Source organism: Herpailurus yagouaroundi, unplaced genomic scaffold, assembly GCF_014898765.1.
Source record: "Herpailurus yagouaroundi ecotype Mexico unplaced genomic scaffold, PumYag 163, whole genome shotgun sequence".
Lineage (NCBI taxonomy): Eukaryota > Metazoa > Chordata > Mammalia > Carnivora > Felidae > Herpailurus > Herpailurus yagouaroundi.
In genome coordinates this window covers 36,843,067-36,866,388 of record NW_024412404.1, presented here as the reverse complement: position 1 = coordinate 36,866,388, position 23,322 = coordinate 36,843,067, and the positions used below count along the sequence as shown (strand labels likewise).

Below are 23,322 nucleotides of genomic sequence, written 5' to 3'. Positions count from 1 at the left end.
GGACAATGTGTATGTACTTTGGGTTGTTTTTTGTTTTTTGTTTTTTTTTTTTTTTTTTTTTTTTGGGGCCCCCCCCCCCCCCGCTTTTTTTTTTTTTCCAAGGCAGTGGTGTGTTTCCCTAGGAGCCCTCCCTTTTGAGTAAACCTCTTCCAGCTGGTCTAATTGTCTGCGCCATGCTAAAAAATGATGCCTTTCTCACATATCAGACGAAGAGCGACCTCTGAGGAGGTTACCACAGACCAGTTACTATTGGCCGCAGAGAACTACATTTCTTCCTCCCTCCCAGTGAAAGAAAGCTCTTGCCGAGTTGGTTTCTCATCGTCCAGCACTGTTGAAGGGGATGGTCGTGTGAGGCCCAAACTGTGCTGTAGTCTGGAGGGCGGGGGCTGCCTCGTACTCTTGTGCTTCTCCAACCTTGATGTGCACGTAGATCACTGGGGGATCTTGTTAACATGCAGACTCTGACTCAACAGGGCTGGGGTACGCAGTGCTTACCAACTCCCAGGTGAAGCCCCTGCAGATGGTCTGTGTGAGCACCAAGGTTCTACATTTATAGGTGCCACAGCCCCAGTGGATGGGCCTCCGGTGCTCTGGTGTAGAGAACTAGGTGCTGAAGGTGGCAAGAAGCTTCTGGTTAGGCATCGCTGCCTTCCTGGGACGAGTCCGGGTCCTTTCTGTATTGGGTCTTCTCCACCAGGCCACCTTCCAGGACCAGACTTCCCACTCCTGCCTGTGTTTACAAAACAGGGAGTCGTCTGTCCACCCGTGGAGCAATTAGAAATGATGGGCATACTAGTCAGTCATTAAAAATAAAGGGGTCGTGGGGCGCCTGGGTGGCGCAGTCGGTTGAGCGTCCGACTTCAGCCAGGTCACGATCTCGCGGTCCGGGAGTTTGAGCCCCGCGTCAGGCTCTGGGCTGATGGCTCGGAGCCTGGAGCCTGTTTCCGATTCTGTGTCTCCCTCTCTCTCTGCCCCTCCCCCGTTCATGCTCTGTCTCTCTCTGTCCCAAAAATAAATAAACGTTGAAAAAAAAAATTAAAAAAAATAAATAAAGGGGTCGTTCTCTATCGTTTGGCATGAAAAGACATCCACAAATTGTTGAGTGAGGAAAATGCAGGTGACTGAATACTTTTTCTTCTATTGCTTGAAGTTTTTAAAGAATTAAGCATGCGTTTTCATACATAATTTAGAAAATCGAGAAAGCTGTTTTCATTTTGAAAAAAGACCTAAAGCAAACACTAAAAAAAAAGTTAAGTTGCCACGGGGTCAAATGTGGATGAAACAACAAAAAATCAGGACCTTGTGGCTAGTCCTACCCCATAAGGGTATATCTCACATTTCAAGTGTAGTCAGGTATTCAGCTCGAAAACCAAGATGATATTTGAATCAGTGCCTTCTAAATTACAAAGGGTCATACAAATATAACGATGATGATGAGCAAGGGAGGAAGTCATGGAAGGTGTCGACGCCCACTGTACTTCGGGTCCTTGGTGGGGAGCTTTCATAGGCGCTCTGTGCTTCCCCTCCCCAAGTGTCGGATGGTGAATTCCCACTTTATAGATGAAGAAACTGAGGCCCGGAGGAGGTAATTTCCCTGGGGTTACACAGTGACTTTGTTAAAATTTGAACCCTGTGCCCTCTCACTCTGAGTCCAGTGCTTTCTGAAAAGTCTTTGGATTTCCTGGAACACTTAGGCAACTTCCAACTCTCCCTTTCTTCTCTTTTTCAGACGACTGAACAGGAACCAGCTGCACAGTTTGCCAGAACTGCTGTTCCAGAATAACCAGGCTCTGTCGAGGCTGTGAGTGACACTGTGGCCAAAGCTCTGTCTGTGGTCTAGTCCCTCACCCTGTGGGAGGGGCAGTGTCTGGTCAGGGGGACCCAGAATTTCCCATGACGGTGACCTCCTGCTCCTCACCTGTCAGGAGTTGCACGGGGCATCAAAAGCCAGGCCCTTTCTGTAGGAAGGTGCTGCGTGGGGGCATTTCTGTCTGGTGAGCACTTGCAGAATCCACGACTCATTCAGTTCTGTGTGCTGCCTCTGACAGTGTGGATGTGAGAATGTTCTGGGAGTGGACGTTCTCTTCAGTCGTGATGCCAGGCTTTATAGGGAGCGCTGTCTTTGCGCATCTGTCTCAGCCTTTGGTAACCTGCCTTGGGCCGAATATTTATTCATTCAACTAAGCCCTTCTTGGACCTATTTATATTTTCAGATCGGGGTAATGAGGTCTGGAAACTTAGTAACCATGGCTTCTATCTGCTGTAAATGTACTTCTTCCAAGTTTAAAGGGTAGTGGCTAATTCTGCTACTCTGTGATGTGCTAAATGTGTCTGTAATTGTTCTAGCATTTGCTTCTTTTTTGGGATCTTGGGTTGGAGAGGACCTTAGAGATCATCTAAGGAATCTCTTCTGCAGATCCTTAGCCTGTGGTCCTTCAGTCTTTGCTTGGCTACCTCTAATGATGGAGAGTTCACCACCTCCACAGTCAGTTGCATTATTGCACAGATCTGCGTATTAGAAACATTGTGTTAACTTTGAGCCCCAAATCTGTGTTCCAACAATTTATGTTTTCCTTCACTTTGCTTTCCGTAAGTATCTACAACAACTGTGTCCTCTTGTTAGATTTTTAAAAATGTTTACTTATTAATTTTTTGAGGGAGAGAGAGCGAGCGAGAGAGAGCGTGTGTGAACAAGGGAGGGGCAGAGAGAGAGAATCCCAAGCAGGCTCCGCGCTGTCAGCATAGAGCCCGACTGGGGACTTGAACTCATGAACCTGTGGGATCGTTACTTGAGCCGAAACCAAGAGCCGAACATTCAACCGCCTGAGCCACCCAGGTGCCCCTCTTGTTAGATTTTGGAAGGGCTGTAGGGATTTTGAATTTTAGGTTGGGAGGTTTTTGAGTTCTTTCAGTTGTCATTAACAACCTGGTTGGGACCTGCATGGCCAGCAGAGCACCATGTGAGGAAGTGAGGCTGCTGGTCTCCCCTGAAGAAGTTTATAGGCAGCACCGAGGTGGAGGAAGAGGCAGCAAGTGACTTAGACAAGACTGAGGGGCAGGGGCTGGGTGGGAGACGGCACCCTAGGGCTGCCTGAGTGCTGATGGGTGTGACTGGGAGTTTGGATTAAGCACAGCCGGTTCTTTCCACGTCTGTCATGATTTCCAAAGCTCTTGATTAGCCTGTGTCATTGAACCTGCCTTCAAGTTTTTGTCTTTGAGCTGTCCAAATGGTCTCTATGGTCATTTCCCTTTTCTTCCTCCTTCTGGCCTGGAGGATCTCCATAGTGACCCTCAGTGATGACCCCTTCTGCTGGTCTTCACCACCCCTGGGCTTGAGCCGGGCCTTCTTTAGTCCCCCATCACTTGGTGGGTTGGTGCTTTCATTCCAGGCTGGGCATACACGGTGGGCACTTTACTTAGCTGCTGAAGGTGCATGGTCCTTCCCAGCAGATGCGTCCGCCCTAACATCTCCCTAACCTGTGCTTTAACCTGAGTTCTGTGCTGTTACTGGTCACGGGCAGGTGCTGGCCTTGCCCTGTCCTGGCTCCAGCAGCTCCTGCTTTCTCTGTGCTGTGCTTTCTAGAAGCTGGCTCTCGCAGGTCTTATCACAGCTCCGCCTCTGCAAAAATTCATCCCGAACATCTTTTCCCTTGGTGTCCTCCTGTACTTTTCTTTTCGCTTTCCCCAAGCCCTCTTCACCTTGCAAAAGTCTGCCCTCATGCTCCCAGCATTATCTGTCTGCTCGGCTTCCCTTCCCCTTGGCCATCCCGACCCACTGTCTTCCACTGACCAGCGTTCAGAGTATGTGTGTAGTGTGTGCTTGCCGTTGAGCTCTGGGCACCTGCTTTGACCCTCTCTCACTTATGTTATGAAACATTTTATTTATTTATTTATTTAGAGAGCAAGTCGGGGAGGGGCAGAGAGAGAGAGAGAGAGAAGGAGAGAGAGAGAGAATCCTAAGCAGGCTCCTCACTGCCAGTGCAGAGCCTGACGTGGGGCTTGAACCCACGAACCGTGAGATCATGAACTGAGCTGAAATCAAGAGTTGGATGCTTAACCCACTGAGCCACCCAGTCACCCCAGACCTTATTCATCTTATAGCTGAAAGTTTGTGTCCTGTGATCTACCTCTTCCTATTTTCCCCCACCCCCAGCAACCACTTTGCCATTTGCCATTTTCTGTTTCTATGAATTTGACTTTTTTTTTTTTTTTAGATTCAACATATGAGTGATACCATGGAGTACTTGTCTTTCTCTCTCTGGTTTATCTCACTTAGCAAAATCCCTCAAGGTCCATCCATATTGTTACAAATGGCAGGATTTTATTCTTTTTCATGGTTGAATAGTATCCCATTATATATGTATCACATCTTTATCCATTCATCTGTTGATGGACACTTAGGTTGTTTCCATCTCTCATTTATTTTAAAATACCCAAGATCCCTTCATATGAATCTAAATTCACAAACTTCCAGCCTTTTGCTTAAGATTACTTCTAACCCTATTCGTATTTTGACATCTTTGGCCATAGCCTTCCACCAGCTCTTGGGGCTGAAGGGGATAGGATGGCTCCACAGGGGTCTTTATCCAACTCTTGGGTCTACCTTTTACCAGGTGCCCTGGTGCCTTTTATTGGTGTCCTGCCTGTCCGTGGGCTCCCCTCCTGATAGTGGTGACACAGTGTGGTCCATGTGGCTGCCTTCTTGGCCTGTGTCTAGAGAGCTTGGATCCCTGGTGGAATGGGAAGGTAGCCTGGAGGAGAAAATCAAGGGTCAGGGCGTCCTGGATTTTTCAAGGTATAACGCCAGATGGTTTAACTTCCTGGGGCCTTTTCTTACCGGTACGCTGTTGGGCTATCAGGAGGCTGAGCTGAGATCGTGCACGTAAAGCATCCAGGCCTGCAGCCGATGTCCGTTGTGCTCTGGACAATGTTGGTGAGTGAATGGCCCTGCAGTGAAGCTGGTGGTCCCGTGTCTCGTCTGACACCTGTGACCCTGCGAGGTGAACAGAGCGTCATGGTTTTATTGCTGTTGAAAGTCAGGAAAAAGTCAAAGTTGGAGGGGTAAAGCGACCTCCTCAGGGTCAGTACTGAAGCCCCTTTGGACTCCCCACCCAGTGTTCTTCATGTTTTACTGGAGGAAAGCACTTCTATGCCTTACCAAATATTAAATAGCTGAGTTTTATATCCAAAGGCTGGCACAAGGAGCACCATTCAAGGAGTGGAAAAGCCATTGAAGGGGACAGGAGTCTGCCTGACTCGCGCTCTTGGCACCCTATAGGGCTGGGAGCTGGAGGCAGTGGCCTCCAGAAACATTGGATGTTCTTACCCCAGTGGCTTGGGGCTGGCTGCCTTGGGGAGGGGCCAGTCAGCAGTGGACAGAAGGACTTCCAGGAGATGGGCCCTCCCGATCGAAGGCTTGGTGGCTCTTTGGGGAATATTTCCGGGCTCTAGAGCCAGAACCTTTCCCAGTGCCTGCTGCTTTTTCCTTTTAGGCAATGGGTCCCTAACTCTTGGGAGGAGATGTTTCTTATCCAGGAGCATAGCCAGACCCGGGTGGAGGGGGGCTGCTTTCTCTAGCTCTCCTCTAGAATATTTCTTAAGCTCATCTGTAAGCACAGGTGTGCCAGCCATCAGGACTTTGAGGAGAGCTCCTGTGCATTTTCCCCCTTAGGTCAGCCCAGGACTTGAGTTCATGACTGGGCCCAACTTGGTTTAGTGCAGCATGGTGCCCCTCCAATTCAGGCCATCTCAAAAGTACACATTCTGAGGGAAATGGTTAAACAAACCCTTTGGTTGATCTGGTTTTTTGTGGCGTGCGGCCTCACTGAGCCTTTTACCTTTGTTGCTGTTCTAGGGAACAGTGAGGAGCGAGTGCTTAGAGATTTATTTGCTAACAGTCTTTGTCCCACCTCCACCCTGTCTATTGACTTGAACATCTGGCATTGCAAAACACCTCTGTTAACTCTCCCAGTCCACTTGGTCTGTCCAAGCAGCACTTGGGCACTCTCAGCTCCAGAAACAGGAACTCCTGCACGCTGGTGACGGTAAGGGTGTGGTGGGGTACTTGAAGGGGACAACCAGCAGACTCAGTTTCCCCAGGACAGGAAGTGAAGTAGAGCTGGGACCAGGACTGAGATGTGAAGGGTGTTTCTAGTTCTTTCTGAATATCTACTTATTATGGGCTTATGGACAACATCTCAGTTCCACCATGACTTTGGTTAGCCACAGTGCCGACTCTCCTCCTGCTTCTTCTGACTTTGGAGTTAATGCCCAGGCCTCAGGTCCTAACTCCAGATTTCTGGGGAAAGAATCTGATTGGCTCACCTCATGACCTCATGATTGGTCATGAGATCATCCCCAGGCCAAGGAGCTGGGTTGGGGGTTTGTGGGGTCACCCGGTGTAGTCTCACCATGGAGCCCGCTCCTCCTCCAGGACCTGGAGGGGGACCACATTCCCTTAAGAGCCAGGGAGAGAGGGGAGGCAGGGCCTGGCGTTTCTGGTCTCTCACCTGTTGACCTCCCCTCTGCTTTAAGGGATCCATTGCTAATCCTTTTCACCGGGAGCAAATCATGGACTTTCAGCAGAGGCCATTATGCTAACTAGGCATGAAAACAGGTTAGAGAGAGGCCAAATACGTAGGGTAAGGTGTGATCACAAAGTGACTGGCGCACTTTGATGCTGCAGCCCACATTTATGTTGATGTTGTCGACGTGGCTGCAGCGTTCCTGTTCCTGGCTATTCTTCAGTAATATCTCCCCCTGAGTTGGGTTGATCTGTCCATCTCGTTCCTTACGCGGGACCTGAGGCCCAGGCAGTGACTTGGCTTGGACCACAGGGCAGTGAGGTGATCGGGTTGGAATTAGACACCGGGCCATTGAAGGTCCTGAAGCTCACATTTGGGGATCGAGCCCAAGGAAGTAATAATACATGGGTGCAAACATGTTCACTGTAGCGTTAATTAGAATTTGAAATACAGAATATTCCTCTATTGAAATATAGAATATTGAATATAGAAATAACCAAAGTGTCCAGTGTTGAGGGAGCAGTTAAACAAATTCTGGTGTATCTATTTGATGAGATATTTATATCACCAAAAGTGGTCTTTATGTAAAGCAATGCAGATAAATGTTTGTGTTATCAAAAGTCAGGATGCAAAATTGTACTGACAATATAACCACTAAAGAAATCACTCTAAAGAAAGCACAGAAACAGACTGCAAACTGCCGACAGGAGTGGTCTCTGGGCGACTTTTTTCCTTTTCTCTATTTATTTCCCAGATATTCTGAAAAGAAGCATGTGTAATTTCTATGGTAGGAGACCTCCCAGCTTTTATAAACGATGGCAAGCTTCTGTGGTCTGAGTTACAGTGAGTGCTAGGTATGTGATGTTGGAGGACTTCCTGGAACCCCATCGAGCACCGTTTTGCTCTTTTATCAGATAAAGATAATACCGTCTACCTCACAGGCTGTCGTGGGGATTGGAGAAAGGTGTAACCCACTCTCGGGTCAGCTGTAAACTTTGTGGCCTGTAGTAGATGCTCAGGAAATGTTAGGTGATTCTACGTAGGGATTGCTTTGGAGGTGGCACTACAGCCTCTAAGTTGACCCTACACTTGAGCCTTTGTCCTCTGCTGGTGATTTATCCTCATCTGTCTTAATGCAGAGATCCTCTTGCTTTGCAGGGACCTCCCCCAACACGTTTAACATTTTTTTTCACGAGAGGCTGTTTTTCACGAGGTGCACCTATGGAGGCACCCCTAGGGGCCACGGAGGGAGCCACGGAGGTGTGCTCGCCAGCAGAAGGGCTCTGTAGGCAGAGGCTGGGGTGTGACCTGGGTCAGTCACTGTGCAGGCTCAGGAATTGACAAGGGAATCTGGCTTTTGTGCTCTTGGGTACTGTCCTGAACAAGCATGGAGCAAGTAGGTGATGTTGCTCCAGAAATGTTTGTTAGTACCCTGGAGTCACCTGTGCACTCTCTGCTTCCTTGGGGATGCCCCCACTGAGAGTGGGCTCCGAGTTCCTGCTCAGCACCCCCACCCCACCACATCTTTAGAAGAGGGTGCCCACCCACACTCCTTGTCCACATTAGAGGGAGTCAGCGGCTCTGCAGAAGAGTGCCCATCCTGTGACGTCCTCTCACTGCCTGGGGCTCCCAGGACGGTCACAGAAGGCCTCAGGGACCGCAGTTGTTACAACAATGGTTAGAACAAATGGAAGGTTATTCTGGGCCAGGATCAGGGGGCAACCCACAAACATTGTCTGATTTCATCATCAGAGCATCTCTGATGTCAGCATTTCCCCCATTTTACAGATGAAGGAATGCAAGCTCAGAGGGTTTGTGACCTGCCCAAGGGGCTGAGCCAAATTTGAACCCTGGTCTCTCTGATGCTACAGCTCATCCTTCCATATCATCCTTCCACCGCCCCTTGCCCATCCACCTCCTACTTACCACCCATTCACCTCCTGCACCTATCTACCTACCCATCTTCCCACCACCTACCTATCCCCTCAGCCCCATCAACCTGTCATATACCTGCCCCCTATCCACCTCTGACTTGATGCATTCCTGCTTACCTATCTACTGACTCACCAGTCAACTTACCCATCTGCCCATCTGTCTCTGTACCCTGTACCATAGCTCCCATCCTCCCATCTCCACCCACCGAACACACTTCCACCCACCTAATCCATCTGCCTGCCCATCCGCTCTTCCATTCATTTACCCATCAATCCTCCCCATCCAGCCCCCCACTCATTCTCCTTCTACTTCCCTGTCTACCAATCCACCCATAAACCTACCCATCCACCCGCCCACCCATTCATCCAACAGTTACCCAGGGCCTCCTGTAGGCCAAGTGCTGTCCTCAGCGCTGAGGACACTTGCAGTGGGCTGTGTAGACAGACGGGTAGGCACTCTCTCTCCAGGAGGGGAGGGTCTGTCATCACTGCTTTTTGAGAGCAATCTGCCAGCCTCTGACCAACAGCAGGACGGAGTGGGTAGAGGCAGATGCTTCACTAGCTGGAGCCCTGTCTCTTGCCAAGGTGGTTATACCCTGGTAGCAGGCTACCTGGATTTGGGGTTAGCTTCCTCACCTGACAGTCAATCACTAGAGAATGTGGAGATGTTTCATGGATGCACACAGGGGTCAGACCTGTTTGAACCAGACGGCTCCTCTTACATCAGCAAAACTCACTCTCCATTCATGTTTGGGTGTGGAGCACAGTGGGTGTCAGTCTCTGTGCCTCTGTCCTCCCAGATTCAGGGAGGGGTCCGCTGTGCTGCCTTACAACACCCCCTCTCGCTGCTTGCTTTTTCTTGTTCACCCAGAAGCCACTTCTGGAAACCCAGTTACTCTGGGCTTCTTTTTAGCCTTGCAACTAATATGTCTCCGGACAAGATCAACCTTTTGTGTCTCTGCTGGACCTGGAAGGGGTGGGGATGGGTGATTAAGGACAGCCCAGGGCATTTATTTCCCCTTATTTATATCCCCGCTGTAAGGACCAGGATAGCTCATTAACAGAGCCCTGGTGGCTGGAGAGGCGTGGATGTGATATTCTGCGGGAGCCCTGTTGAAGAATGCCTGACCCTGCCGACCCCGTCTGGAGCTGGGTTTAATTAAACTGTCAGCACTGGTCAGAAGAACAAAGCCTCCCTTCCAGTCCTGGTCCCCAGCCCCCATCAGAGGCGGGAGGGCGTTGTCTGCTGAAATGAAGAGCTGTTAAAGATGGATCTGTCTTGCCTCCAAGGGAAATTACCCGAAACAGGAAGGTGACCTCGCCGTTGTGACACGTCCACTCCGGGCAGCAGATCTGCGGGACTGAACCAGCCTTGCCGCCAGGGACCCTGGTGCATGAGGGATGGGGCTGCTGTGGCCGCCCCACACTGGCTAGAGCCTCCTTCTTGCCAGAACCGCTGCCTTAAGATTCTGTTCCTTACTCCCTAGACTTCACTTTTCCCAGGAAGGACCTTCATGAGCTTTGTCTCATGAGATATTAAGTCTGTGAGACGTTTCTGGCAGTAATGATGGAAGGAAACTTCCTTGGTTAGACAGTTTGGGAAGTACTGGGTCAGCCCCTTTAATCTGCTTATGTGCATTATAAAGCCCCTGGGGGACGTGTGGGGTGTTGCATTGGCCAAACTGATCTGACCTTGAAACTCTTAAAAAAAATTGTTTGTTTGTTTTTTTTTTCTTTTCCGGAATACCTAGATCTTGTGGGTCTAGTGTCAGGTCACTTGCTGAGCTCTGGCAATAGGGATCATAGCTGCCTCAAATCCAGGTCCTTCTGACCCAAACCATTAGTACTCTAATTAGCGTGAATGAGAGTTGTCTAGGGGAGTTTATTAAAATGCAGATTATCATCAGAGCATTATCATCAGAGATCCCGAGTCTGTAGATGTGGGAGGGCCCAAGAATCTGAATTATTATCATCCCCTCCTTATCTGGTTCACACTTTGAGAAGCCTTCCTCTCAGCACACTTTGATGAGTCTTAGATAGGTACCCCTCTACGATCAGAACCCCCCTTTGCCTCCGCCCGGCCTGGTTCTGGTGTGGGAGCCACGCTAACAAAGACCCTCCCAAGGGCAGACGCTTTACCTCCTGCGGCCACACAGAGAACAATTTGGGGATTATGAGTTAGCAATTACAGAGCACTCTGAATTCTCAAAGTGCTTTCCAATCATTACATCTGTGCCTGCTGTCAAGGCTCAAGTGAAAAAGGCAAGCGTCCCACTGGGCTGGCCGGGAGCCTCTGCAGCAGAGGGCAGCCAGCCCGAGATTGACATCCAGAGTGCCAGAGAGGGCTGATGCGCCCAGCATGGTTGAATGTCCTAAACACAGCACTGGCCCCTGGCTCTGACCCTGCTGCCTCAGAACCACATGGGCCTTCACAAATGCAGCTGACCAGCGCCTGGGGGAGGGCTGGAGGGAAGAGCAGTGGACAGGTCGCACCCCAGGAGAAAGCCCAGCAAAGGCAGAGCGCTCTGCTGGGGACATTTTGTGGCTCAAAGGAATGAAAAGTCCTCTCCTACAGCATTACAAAAATCAGTATGGGACAAACTGAATTCATAACCATCAAGAGGATTCTGAACAGAGAGGAGTACACATAGGAGGGGAGCGATTATGAATAACTTTTAGGGGAGGAAGGATTTTTTTTTAAAGCCATTTCAGAAATTATATAAATAATTTTGTGCTGCCGTTAAAGAAAAGTAAGAGATAGGGATTTTTTTTTTTTAATTAAGACATTTAAAAATGCTTGAGCTGTCATTCAAATATTTTCAAAAAATGCAGTTTAATACCAAAGCTATATATAATTGTTAGAATAATTGTAATTACCATTTGTTAAGCACCTATGCACCAAACACTTTATGTGGATTTTCTCATTTTAATTGTTAACAGTCCTTTGCAATTATTATCCTGTTTTACAGTGGGGAGAATTGAGGCATGGAGGGGTGAAGTCTTTGGTCACACGGGTATTTGTTGGCAAATCCAGGCTTTGAACGCAGGTCAGGCTCTAACCCTCTCTGCTATACTGCCTTTCATGATAAAAAATAGAGAAACAGGAAGAGGAAAGAGATTGCTCAGGAGTCTTCTGGGAAGGTGAGAAGTTTCGAGTCAGGTGTTGAAGGATGTGGGAGACATGGGTGGATGGAGAGGGTGCAGTTGTCCTATGAGCAGGGGCCCCATAATTCTAGAGTGTTGTGTGGATCTTGGCCCAGAAGGTATAGACAGACGGTCTCTGTTTCCTAGAACGAGGAGTCTGGAATGGATGATGGGCAGAGGGGGCCACAGAGGGTACTTACGAGCAGAGTGACTGAGCAGAGGGTAAAAGTCATCTTTCCTGAATACCCCACTCCCTCAACCAGAGCCCCCTCCCCTCCTGTGGGTCTCCATCCCATGACACGAGGACGGATGAATGTATGTCTATCCTTGGCTGGCCTGAAATGTGTGTGTGTGTGTGTGTTAAAATAAACATACTTATCACTTTAACCACTTGTAAGTGTGCAGTTCAGTGGCATTAACTGCACACACATGTTAGGCAGCCATCGCTATTGTCAATGCCCCAAACTTCGTCATTGTGCCCAGCAGAAGCTCGGCACCCATTAAATAATAACTCCCCATTCCTGCCTCTCTCCCAGCTCTGGTGGCCTCTCTTTTACTTTCCATCCCTATGAATTCGCTGATCCTAAGTGTGTCATACATGTGGAGTCATACAATATTTGGCTTCTGGGACTGTCTTACTTCACTTAGCGTGGTGTTTTTAAGGTCCATCCAAGTCTCATTCTTTCTTAAGACTGAGTCGTATCCCCATGTGTGGCTAGACCGCATTTTGTTTCCATCAGGTACAGTTGCTTGTATCTCTGTCCAAGCCCCCGACGTTCTTCATGACTCCTTTTCCTGCTTCTCCTACCAGATAAGGCAGTGATCAGGCTACCCATCCTCACTTCCCCAGCACGAGTGGGCTTAGCAGGGCCGGTAAGCCGTGTCTTTCAGGTGGCGGGCATCGTCCCAAAGCCTGTGGGAGGAGAGTGAACAGCTTCTGCTCTTCGTGAGGAGCCCAGGACTTCCTCCCTCCCTTCTGTAATTTCTGGGCTTGGGGCTTTGAGCTTGTGTGTTGGGCCCCAGCTTCATGGATTTGATGGACTCAGCACTTGCCCACTGACCCCTGTTCTACTTGACCTGTGGTTGACTTTGACCTGTGGCCCAGAAATATGAAGCTAGTTGTTCAAGGACTGATGGCTTGTAGAAGTAAAATCTATTGAGGGTGGGCTAGATGGAGTCTCTGTAAAAGCAGGCAGGCATACCCCTCTGCTTGAAATGGGGTGTGGAAGGTAGTTCTAGGGAGCTCCTGCTGCCTCTCATGCGTGGGAGGCCATGAAAACTTGAGACAGGAGGTAATCAAGATCAAGAAGGAAACATGGACCTTTTAGCTGGTGGAGACAGACATGAATCGGAAAGAGGCTGAACCCAGGGGATGCATGGCAGGGTTTGACTGACTCCATTTTTTATTAGGATGGGCCAGGACCCTGCATCTCCTGATGAGACCCTCCCCTATACTTAATTCTGTGGCTTAAGTGGTTCTGTTTCTTACTTGGGATTCCGGCCAGGTGTCCACAGGGCTTGAGAAGCTCAAAGAAGAAACCAGGGGTTCCTTTAAGCTCTTTGCAGTGTGGGCCGCATTTGGTGTAGCACTGGCCATCTTCTGCTAAAGAGAAGCCCTGACTGGCAGTTGATTAATTGGCTCTTGATTAATAATAAAAATTTGGAAAGATAGGTGCTCCTGGGTGGCTCATTCGGTTGAGTGTCCGACTCTTGATTTCAGCTCAGGTCATGATCTCGGGGTCACGGGATTGAGCCCTGGGTCTGGCTCACATTGAGCGTGGAGCCCGTTTGGGATTCTCCTTTCTCTTTCCCTCTGTCTGTCTCCCTCACTTGTGCTCTCTCTCTCTCTCTCCAAATTTTTAAAAAATATGGGAAGATATATTATTAATAGAGATATTTTAATGGCCCATACTTTTCAAATGTTTGGGGAGTGTGATCAAAGGGCACTCTTTTGGTGAAGTGGCTGGGAACCATTGCCTTACACATTTGGACCCGTTCCTGCACCCGACCTCCCATCCCCATGCTGTAGGGCAAGGAACTCCTGGCTGTTCTCCATGATCGTTCTAGCTTTGGCCCCAGTGTTAATATGGATGGAGCTTCTTGGCAGAAACTCAGTCTTTGTCGCAGGACAGCTCTGGTCTCCTGCTCTTTTCGGGAGCCTTGGAGTGGGGTGGGTAAAGAAGAGGTAGGGAGCTGATAAACCCAAGTCTCTCCCAAATCTGGCTGTTTTCCCTCATAATTCTGTGGGCTCCAGACCTTTGCTAAAGAGATGCAAGTCTCTACCTGACAGGTGACCTGGCATGAGCCAACCCTCATGTGGACTCTGGGTAAGAGACTGGACTCTGGCTAGGGAGGGAGGGGTTGGATTTCTCGGAGCAGAACTGTTCCTGACCAGCCCTTGTAAAAAGATGGGCACTAACCTGAAAGGAAATGCTTGTCTTTTATGAAAAATAGGCACCACAAAATTAACACCGTATATTCTTAGACCACTTAACACTTTGCAAAAAACTTCTTAGAAAAACTCTTGGAGTTGGTATATGGCATATTTTTTCACATCTTAAAGAGGCAACTTGAGATTGGCTAAAGTTTGCTGACTCCCCTGAGCTGGTAAAGAGCATGTACTCCATTTCCCCATACTGCTTGGTCAGTTTTTTTAAGTCTTTTAAAAAATTGTTTGTTTATTTTGAGAGAGACAGAGAGAGAGAGAGCGCAAGTGAGAGAAGGGGCAGAGAGAGAGAGGGAGACAGAGCATCCCAAGCAGGCTCTGCACTGTCAGCGCTGAGCCTCACGTGGGGCTCGATCCCACAAACCATGAAATCGTGACCGGAGCCAAAATCAAGAACCAGATGCTTAACTGACTGAGCCACCCATGCACCCTGCCTGTCAGTTTAATGGACCTGGAACCATTTTTGCCTTTAAGGACATTGACTGGCTGGATTTTCCTCACCTGGCTGGGACTCCTTGTGGGGATGTGGGCGCAGCTGCTGGCAGCTCTAGCCTTACGGTCTGTATTTGTTTCCTCCTGCTGCTGGGACAAATGATCACAAACTCAGTGGCTTAAAACAACACAGATGTGTTATCCTACAGCTCTGGAGGTCAGAAGTCTGAAATGGGTCTCATGAGGCTAAAATCCAGGTGTCGGCAGACTTGTGTTTCTTCTGGAGGCTCAGGGGAGAATCTATTACTTTTCTTTTCCAGCTTTTAGAGGTCAATCACATTTCTTGGCCTGTGGCTACATCATTCTCCCCAACTTCTTCTTTTTTTAAAGTTTATTCATTTATTTTGAGAGAGAGAGTGCATAAGCAGGGGAAGGGCAAAGAGAGAGAGAGAGTCCCAAGCAGGCTCTACGCTGTCAGTGTGGAGCCCAATAGGGGCTCAGACTCATGAATCATGAGGTCATGACATGAGCCAACACCAAGAGTCAGATGCCTAACCGACTGAGCCATCCACCTGCCCCTCTCCGACTTCTGTGTCAGCTGTCACATCTCCTGTCTCTCCTGCCTCCTCCTTTCCCTCATAAGGTCCCTTGTGATTATACTGGTTCCACCTGGATAATCCAGGATAGCCTCCCCGTGTCAAGATTTGTAACATAACCACGTCTGTCAAACCCCTTTTCCCACGTAAGGTAACATTCACAGGTCCCAGGGGATTAGGACAAGGGCATCTCTGGGGGGCATTATTCTGTATACTGCATCTTGTCTTCCCTTTAGAGGACAGTATACCTTAGTGACCAGAAGCATGGCCTAGGTCCTCCCTGCCCGGGGTTTTGGAGTTACGGGCACACGCCATCGGAGCTCCAGAAGCCCTCCAAAGAAGTGCACCTCTGGAAAGCATGACCAGCTCTTCCAGGTTATAGTTAGCCTCGTGGGCATTGAGTCTTCGCCTTTCCTCCCATGATCATTGGTAGTGACTAGCTGTCGGACTCTGGGCCAGTTACTTAAACTCTCTGAGTCTATCTCATCATCTGTAAAATGTGGTGGGGGATGTTGTGAGAGCCAGGGGTGATTTCTACAGACCACCCAGTTCAACTGCTGTGAATACCATCGTCACCCAAACCATCATCCTGAAAGCAATGGAGAGGGTGGGCAGGCATGCTCCATCCGGCCATATTACTTGGACGTAGAGGACAAGCTGCCATTCTAGAAGTCTTTGTGGGTTGCCCCAGGCTTGTGGGCTTCTCTGGCTCCCCTTTCCTCACGGCCCCGGCGGGAGGTTGCAGGAGAGGCCTGGTGCGAGGGTCCCGATCGCCCTTTTGCCTGTCTCCTTGGCTCAGTGCGGGGCCTGCTCGAAGAGACACCGTCTTCTTTGTGTGGCCAGAGTTCTTTACCTCCTGCCGCCTCTTGCCGCAGCTCACTCTGCATTTGGCAGGCAGCTTGTCACCTGAGAGTTTTACCCATGCAGCCTCTTTTCTTGGTTTTATAGACTGGAAATGACATAGTGACTTCATACAAATGGAAGAAGGATTTCTGCAGCCGCTTTCTCTGAATGCATTCCCCGGGAGTTGACTATAATGTCGGGCTCTTTAGTAGATTAACTTGGTGTGACTATTAACATGAATTATAACTCATTATATTTACATTTGTGATCTATAATAGCGCAGGATTTAAGCGAATAAACAGCTGGACTCTGCGTTACCTTTGTCGTTAATTCTTGACCGGTATCGATCTCTGCTTAATCTGATCTTAACTTTAATAATGCTGAGCCTCTTGGCATCAGAAGGTTTCCTAGAACACACGCATGGTTTTATTACTTTGGGACTTGAGGTCAACTTGGTATCAGAAGTCCACAGGGGTGGTAGAGGTTGTCACATGTGAGTAGAGGGTTGGTATCAGTATTCCAAAAGACTCCTCAGCTTCCCTGATGTATCTGTAGCTCGGTTCTGCTTCATCGAAATCCAGGCCCCATTGGCCCTTCCCAGTTCCACACTGTCCTGCCTCTTGTCAGACACAGCTTTTCAAAAAAGATTGTGACTGAAAACACATAACATAAAGGTTACCATCTTTTTTACGTGTACCTTTCAACGGTGTTAAGTATGTTTATGTCGTTATGAAACAGAGCTCTAGAACTTTTTCATCTTTCAAATCTGAAACTCTATACCCGTCAAACAACTCCTCATCGCTCCAAGGGTTATTTCACTTGGCATTATGTCCACATTGCAGCATGTGACAGGATTTCCTAACTTGTTAAGGCTGAATAATATTCCATCACGTGTATATATCACATCTTGTTTATCTACTCGTGTGCTGATGGACACTTGGATTGCTTCCACCCTCAGCTGTTGTTAATAGTGCAGCTATGAACATGGGTGCACAAATACCTCTTTGAGACCCTGCTTTCAATTCTTTTGAGTATATCCCAGAAGTGGGATTGTTGGATTTCAGGGTAGTTCTATGTTCACTTAAAAAATTTATTTTATTTTATTTTTTTAAATTTACATCTAAATTAGTTAGCATATAGTGCAACGATGATTTCAGGAGTAGATTCCTTAGTGTCCCTTACCCATTTAGCCCATCCCCCCCCCCCCCACGACCCCTCCAGTAACCCTCTGTTTGTTCTCCATATTTAAGAGTCTCTTCTGTTTTGTCCCCCTCCCTGTTTTTAGATGATTTTTGTTTCCCTTCCCTTATGTTCACCTGTTTTGTCTCTTGAAGTCCTCATATGAGTGAAGTCATATGCTTTTTGTCTTTTTCTGACTAACTTCACTTAGCATAATACCCTCCAGTTGCATCCATGTAGTTGCAAATGGCAAGATTGCGTTCTTTTTGATTGCCGAGTAATACTCCATTGCATATATATACCACACTTTCTTTATCCATTCATCCATCGATGGACATTTGGGCTCTTTCCATACTTTGGCTATTGTTGATAGCGCTGCTATAAACATGGGGGTTCATGTGTCCCTTCGAAACAGCACGCTTGTATCCCTTAGATAAATGCCTAGTAGTGCAATTTCTGGGCCATAGGGTAGTTCTATTTTTAGTTTTTTGAGGAACCTCCATACTGTTTTCTATAGTGGCTGCACCAGTTTGCCAACACTTGTTATTTTCTGGACTTTTTGTTTTTGTTTTTGTTTTTGAATAGTTGCCATTCTAATGGGTGTGAGAAGATATATCATTGTGGGTTTGATTTTCATTTTGCTGATGACTAATGATGTTGATTATTTTTCCATATGCTTGCTGGCCATTTGTATGTCATTGCTGGAGAAGCATCTTTCTGTAATCTGGGTATTTAACCCTTTATGAGATATATGATTTACAAATATTTTCTCCCATTCCATGTGTCTTTTCTCACAACCGATTGTGTCCTTACGTACACAGAAGTTTTTAAGTTTGATGTAGTCCTGTTTGTCTATTTTTGCTTTTGTTGCCTGTGCTTTTGGTGTCAAATTGAAGAAATCCTTTTCATGTCTAATCTCAGGAAACTTTTTCCCTGTTTCCCCCTACCCCCACCCCCAGGACTTTTATAGTTTTAGGTCTTACATTTAAGTCTTTGATCCATTTTGAGTTATTTTTTTTTTTTTTAATTTTTTTTTTCAACGTTTATTTATTTTTGGGACAGAGAGAGACAGAGCATGAACGGGGGAGGGGCAGAGAGAGAGGGAGACACAGAATCGGAAACAGGCTCCAGGCTCTGAGCCATCAGCCCAGAGCCTGACGCGGGGCTCGAACTCACGGACCGCGAGGTCGTGACCTGGCTGAAGTCGGACGCTTAACCGACTGCGCCACCCAGGCGCCCCGAGTTAATTTTTATATGTAGGAAAAGCTAAGTGTCTGACTTCACTCTTTTGCATGTGGCTGTCCAGTTTTCTAAATACCATTTGATGAAGGGACTGTCCTTTCCCCATTGAATGGTCTTGGCCTCCTTGTTGAAGATCATTTGACCGTACAGCTGAGGGTTTATTTCTGGACTCTCTATTCCTTTGGTCTGTGTACCTGTCTTAATGCTAATATCACACTGCTTTGATTACTGTGGCTTTGTGATATGTTTTGAAATCAAGAAGTATGAGTTCTTCAACTTTGTTCTTTTTCAAAATTATTTTGGCTATTTGGAGTCCGGTGATGGCTTTTTACTTTGTAGCACAAGGGATCTGTCACAGCAGGAAAGAGGCTACAGAAACTTAGATCTTTGGATTCAAATAGGACAAAAGTAATTTGCTCCAGCCTCTGCTTAAACACTTTGGTGATGGGGAGTTCACAGGACAACTGGTCTTGTGGTGAGATCTGATCATTAGGAATTCTCATACTAAACTTGACCCGTTTTCCTGGCATGTTCACCCAGCGATCTTGGTGTTACTCTCTAGAATTATACTCAGAGAAAGGATGTATGTTTAGGTCAATCCTTTAACTCGTCATTATCTTCAAGAGACCATGCAAGACTGGTCTATAAGAGGCTATAGGGCTGAAGCTATCTTTAAGTGTCCATTGTATAGATTCTTTCTAAAGTTCAGGGTTATCCTCAGAATCTTTGTAGGCTTCCTCATTCTAACCCATTTATCTCAGGCAGCTTTGATCCCAGGAACTCCTTATCTTCCCAGTCCCGTTTCTACTGCTCTGTTGGGTGGGTTTCTTAGAGGCCCCCTTGAAGCATAGAGCTGTAGCTTCAGGAAACATATAATTTAACAAATAAGGATCCTTTAGGTAGGGGGCAATTTCCCCATCTTCCTCCCACAAAGCCAGTCCTTACCAGACCTTCCTGTCTATAATCAAGGTCTCCTGGATAGACCAGTAAGGATATGGGGGTGGTAGAGAGCTGGAGAGAGCAGTCTGAGGGGGTTCTGGGGACTTTTTGGCAGAGGATCGTAGACATGAGTACTAGACTGAGAACCAGGACACTTGTGTTCTAGATCTGGCTCTGTCCCCATCTGGCTGTGACACCTTGGACAGACATGTCATTAACATCTCTGGACCCTGCTGTGTTTATCATTTTTATTAATGAAATGGATGAGCATACAGAAGGGATGGTCAGCAGATTCACAGGTGGCACAAGACTGGAAAGGGATGGCCGTTGTACCCAAGGTGACGGAAGATTGAAAAAGAATTCCATGAACTAGACTGGAATCAATGAGGTGAAATTAAATACTGATAAATACGAAGGTGACTTTGAAAGCTCTGATCGGAGGAGACCTGGTTTGGGGCACTTGTTAGGAACAGGGCCTGTGATTTCAAGTTGAGAATGAATTGAGGGTGGTAAGGTGGCTGACAGAGCAATGTAGTCAGAGGCTGAATTAATGGAGGCAAGGTGTCCTCTCCAGGGGAGGGGCTAGGCCTGTTTCTGTCTGTGCTGATTTGAGCACATACAGAGAACAGTGTTCAGTACCCAAATCTGTACTTTGTTGTGGACAGCTGTGGTGAGAACACTAAATGTACTCTGGAGGAGGGTGGCCAACATTGAGAGAATCTGGAAAACATTTCATGTGAGATATGGTCAAGGGGCCTGGGGCTATTTGGTGTGATGAGAACAAATGTAGAGGAACTCTGAGAGCAATTTTCAAATCTACGTGAAGGCTGTCATGAGAACAAGGGAGCTGATTTGTTCCAGAAGCAGAACTGGGTACAGTGGGTGGAAGGTGGGGAAGTGGATTTTGTTTTGTATGAGGCAGGCTTCCTGGAAAGCTGGCTGCAGAGGGGAGGGCTGCTCTGCTGTTTGGCTTATCCACGGAAGAGTTCAAGGGGGAGCGGATTCGTTATCTTCTGGGACTGTGTGCCCGAGATGCTGGGGAGCCCTGGGTTTGGTGGCCTCGGATGCTTTTCCATAGAGAGCTGTCTGACCACAGTAAGCAGAGGAGAGGCCTGCTCTGAATGGTGTTTGGGTGGGTAATCAGCTTGCAGACACACGAAACTGGCAGATGGTGGGAACCTGGAAGGCCCCTAGCCCGAGCCTCCGTGCTGCAAGCCATCCTTTACAGCAAAGTGCTTCCAGCGAATTGTGTAACAAAATATTTACCAGACCTCGGCTTCTGGCCCGTGTTTTGTAGTCAGAGTTGGAACAATGAAAACCTACAAATGGCTCTGGAAATGGTGTTGGTCTGTGAGAAGACACGGAAGGTTTGTCCTCAGGAAGAGTCTGGTCCTGGAGGTGCTTCGGGGAGCCGGCCCCCCACCCAGTTTGATGAGCAGTGACTCATTTCCCCCTTTGAAGTCCATGCGTTGTCTTCAGAGCCCTGGTGTTTGCACCCTCTGCTCCTTCAACAAAGGCCCTTCTGTCAGCGGATCTCAGGGGCCAAGCAGGGAAGGGTCAGAAAAGGAAGGTATTGACTGAATCCCAATAAGGAGGGGAAGTGTGTTCATGGAGGATGAGGGGCGCCAGGCAACTCGGGGGCCCACTCGTGCTGTGCAAACAGAGCAAGAATGCCCTTTGGTGGGTTTGTTTTACTAAAGGCTGTGGGGAGGAGGCGGGGGAGGGACCCGGGAGCAAGGGAGGAAATATTTCACAGTGCGAGTGCAAGCTAGGCCCCTGGCTGGGGAGGGGCCGGCCTGAGAGCCCCGGGCTAACAAAGAGGCAGTGTGGGCTGGTGACAGTGAGGGGAAAGCACATGGCAACTAATGGGGTAGTAATGGGTGGGGAGGTAACCTGGGAAAAGCTGGTACAAGGAAAGCTGGCACATAAATTCTGGTGGGGTGACATCCCTCTTGGCAGGGAGACAGGGGCCACTCTTTCACCCTCCCCGGTGCCAACGCCAGAGATATTCCCGCTCCCAGGGACGAGGCCAGGGTGAGGGATGGCTGCAAGGGGAAAAGGTGGCTGGGGTTTCATGGCCCGCAGGGCCTCGGGAAGGATGGTCACGGAAGGGGAGAGCGTTCTCTACAGAAGCCAGAGCCCCAGGCTGAGTGCCAAGGAAGAGGGGCCTCTCCATGCGTGGTAGCGGGGTGGTGCGGCCCTGCAGAGACCCCGCTTGTGAGGCTTTGCACCCCAGGCTGGCCCTCAGGAGTCACCAGCTGGCTAGGGGGGCCAAAGGCCCGTGTCCCAGGCCACTGCTGTAGAGGAGGCAGACATCAGGGCTCTCATTCACTGCCCTCATAACTCTGTCCATCGTTTATAGAAGAATCATTTGGACATGTCAACTCTAAGGGGACGGTAGTTATTGCCTGGGGGCTTTTGGAGGCAGCCATTTAACAGTTGGTATTTGAACTTTTATGGTGTTCCCCAAACAACCAGGGGCATCCCGGAGTCCAGAATCATGGCTCATCGATGGAGGTTTTAGTTCTGTGTCTGTCACAGAGCAACCATTTTTGGTCACGTTAGTATTCTTTTATTAGGAAACAAAACAGCAAATGAATTTTTTATCTATTTATTTATGCGCATGACCAGCTCTGCTCTTCATAATGTTTAGGAAAGAAGAGAAAGGCGGGGGGCATCTGCCCCAGGTGTGGGTCTAGAGCCTTATTAAAGGGACATCGCTTTGGGACCCCTCCTCGGTACTCTGCTGTGGGTGCGAATCCTTACTGAGATTCCTGGTTGATGTTTACAAAGCAGCAACTGCTCTTAGGTTTCTGAGTACGTACAAGGTCCCATGGTGGGGGTCCTTCCTGGAGACGTGAGCTCTGGAGATGTCCCCTAGTCTTCCTGCCTGGCTGAGAGCCAGCCCTCCTTCTGAGTGTCACTTTCCCCAGTGTGGCAGTGGGGACTCTGGACCCAGCTTCTCTTGATGGATGGATGGATGGATTCATTCACCCAACAAACTTATTACAAGCCTGCTGTGCACAGTGACTTGTTGGGCTCGAGGAATATCAGGATGAATTAGACATGGTCTGGGGCTTGGCTGGAGCTTGACTGGTGGTTCTGTGATGACTGATTCCTCAAGAGGGTGGTGGGCTTAAGCTGTGAGAATTTGATGGTCAGTTTGTATTCTGGCTTCTCTCTCAGTGCCCATGAAATGAAAAAAAAAAAAAAAAAAGGAAAGAAAAGAAAAGGAATGTGAAAGAAAACTAATAGAAGTGAAAAATCATATTTCATGGGAACGAATGCCCATATCAATTATACTGCTATTCAAACATAAACTTCCCCACACTTCATCTTCTGTCTCAGGTATATTGAAATGTCACTACACCTGGGCATTTGAATGTCTTATTTCTTTTAAGGCAGCTGGAAAAAACAAATCCATTTCGGACAGTCATCAACTTCATTGATAGGAAACAAAGGATAAGAAATCAGCGTTGATAGGTCCTTACAGTAAACTGTGTAAGCAAAGGCTGGAACTCATTTATCAGTGATTTTTAATAACATCTTTCACAGCCAGCTGGACATGGTATGAGACCTCCATTGTCTCTGGGGAAAAGCTGTGGTCATTTGAACATTGACCGCAGACTGCAAATGGCTCTGTCCCCTGGGCGCCCTGTAGGAGTGCAGCCCTTGCTGGTGAGCGCCATCTGTTGATGGCAGGGGTGCGTGCAGAGGTCAAGAGTGCCTTTCTGAAGTCACAGGTGACTCAGAGGCCCTTGCGTGGAGAAGTCCTTGTGCAACTTCTCTTTGGATTTCTAGGTGCTGATGCTGCTGACATCACCAGAGTTGGGGACCAGGCATAACATGGAAGTTGAGAGTTTGGACCCTGGAATCCAACAGCCCTACTGTTACTACCTACTAGTACTGGGCACAGTGCTTAATCTTGCATGGACTCAGTCTTCTCATCTGGGAAAAGAGCATAATAAAGACTTATCTCAAATTGCTGAGCAGGAGTTAAATAAGATGATGCCAGGGGCGCCTGGGTGGCGCAGTCGGTTGAG

General features: G+C 48.2%; 1 protein-coding gene across 1 annotated transcript in view; it reads left to right on the top strand.

Moving 5' to 3' along the window:
- The window catches only part of SLIT1 (slit guidance ligand 1), a 175,739-nt gene that overhangs the window by 26,563 nt on the left and 125,854 nt on the right, over nt 1-23,322 (top strand). The window contains exon 4 of the mRNA XM_040486030.1: nt 1,730-1,801. Coding sequence (XP_040341964.1) covers nt 1,730-1,801 — 72 coding nt within the window. The remainder of the gene's footprint in view (nt 1-1,729; nt 1,802-23,322) is intronic.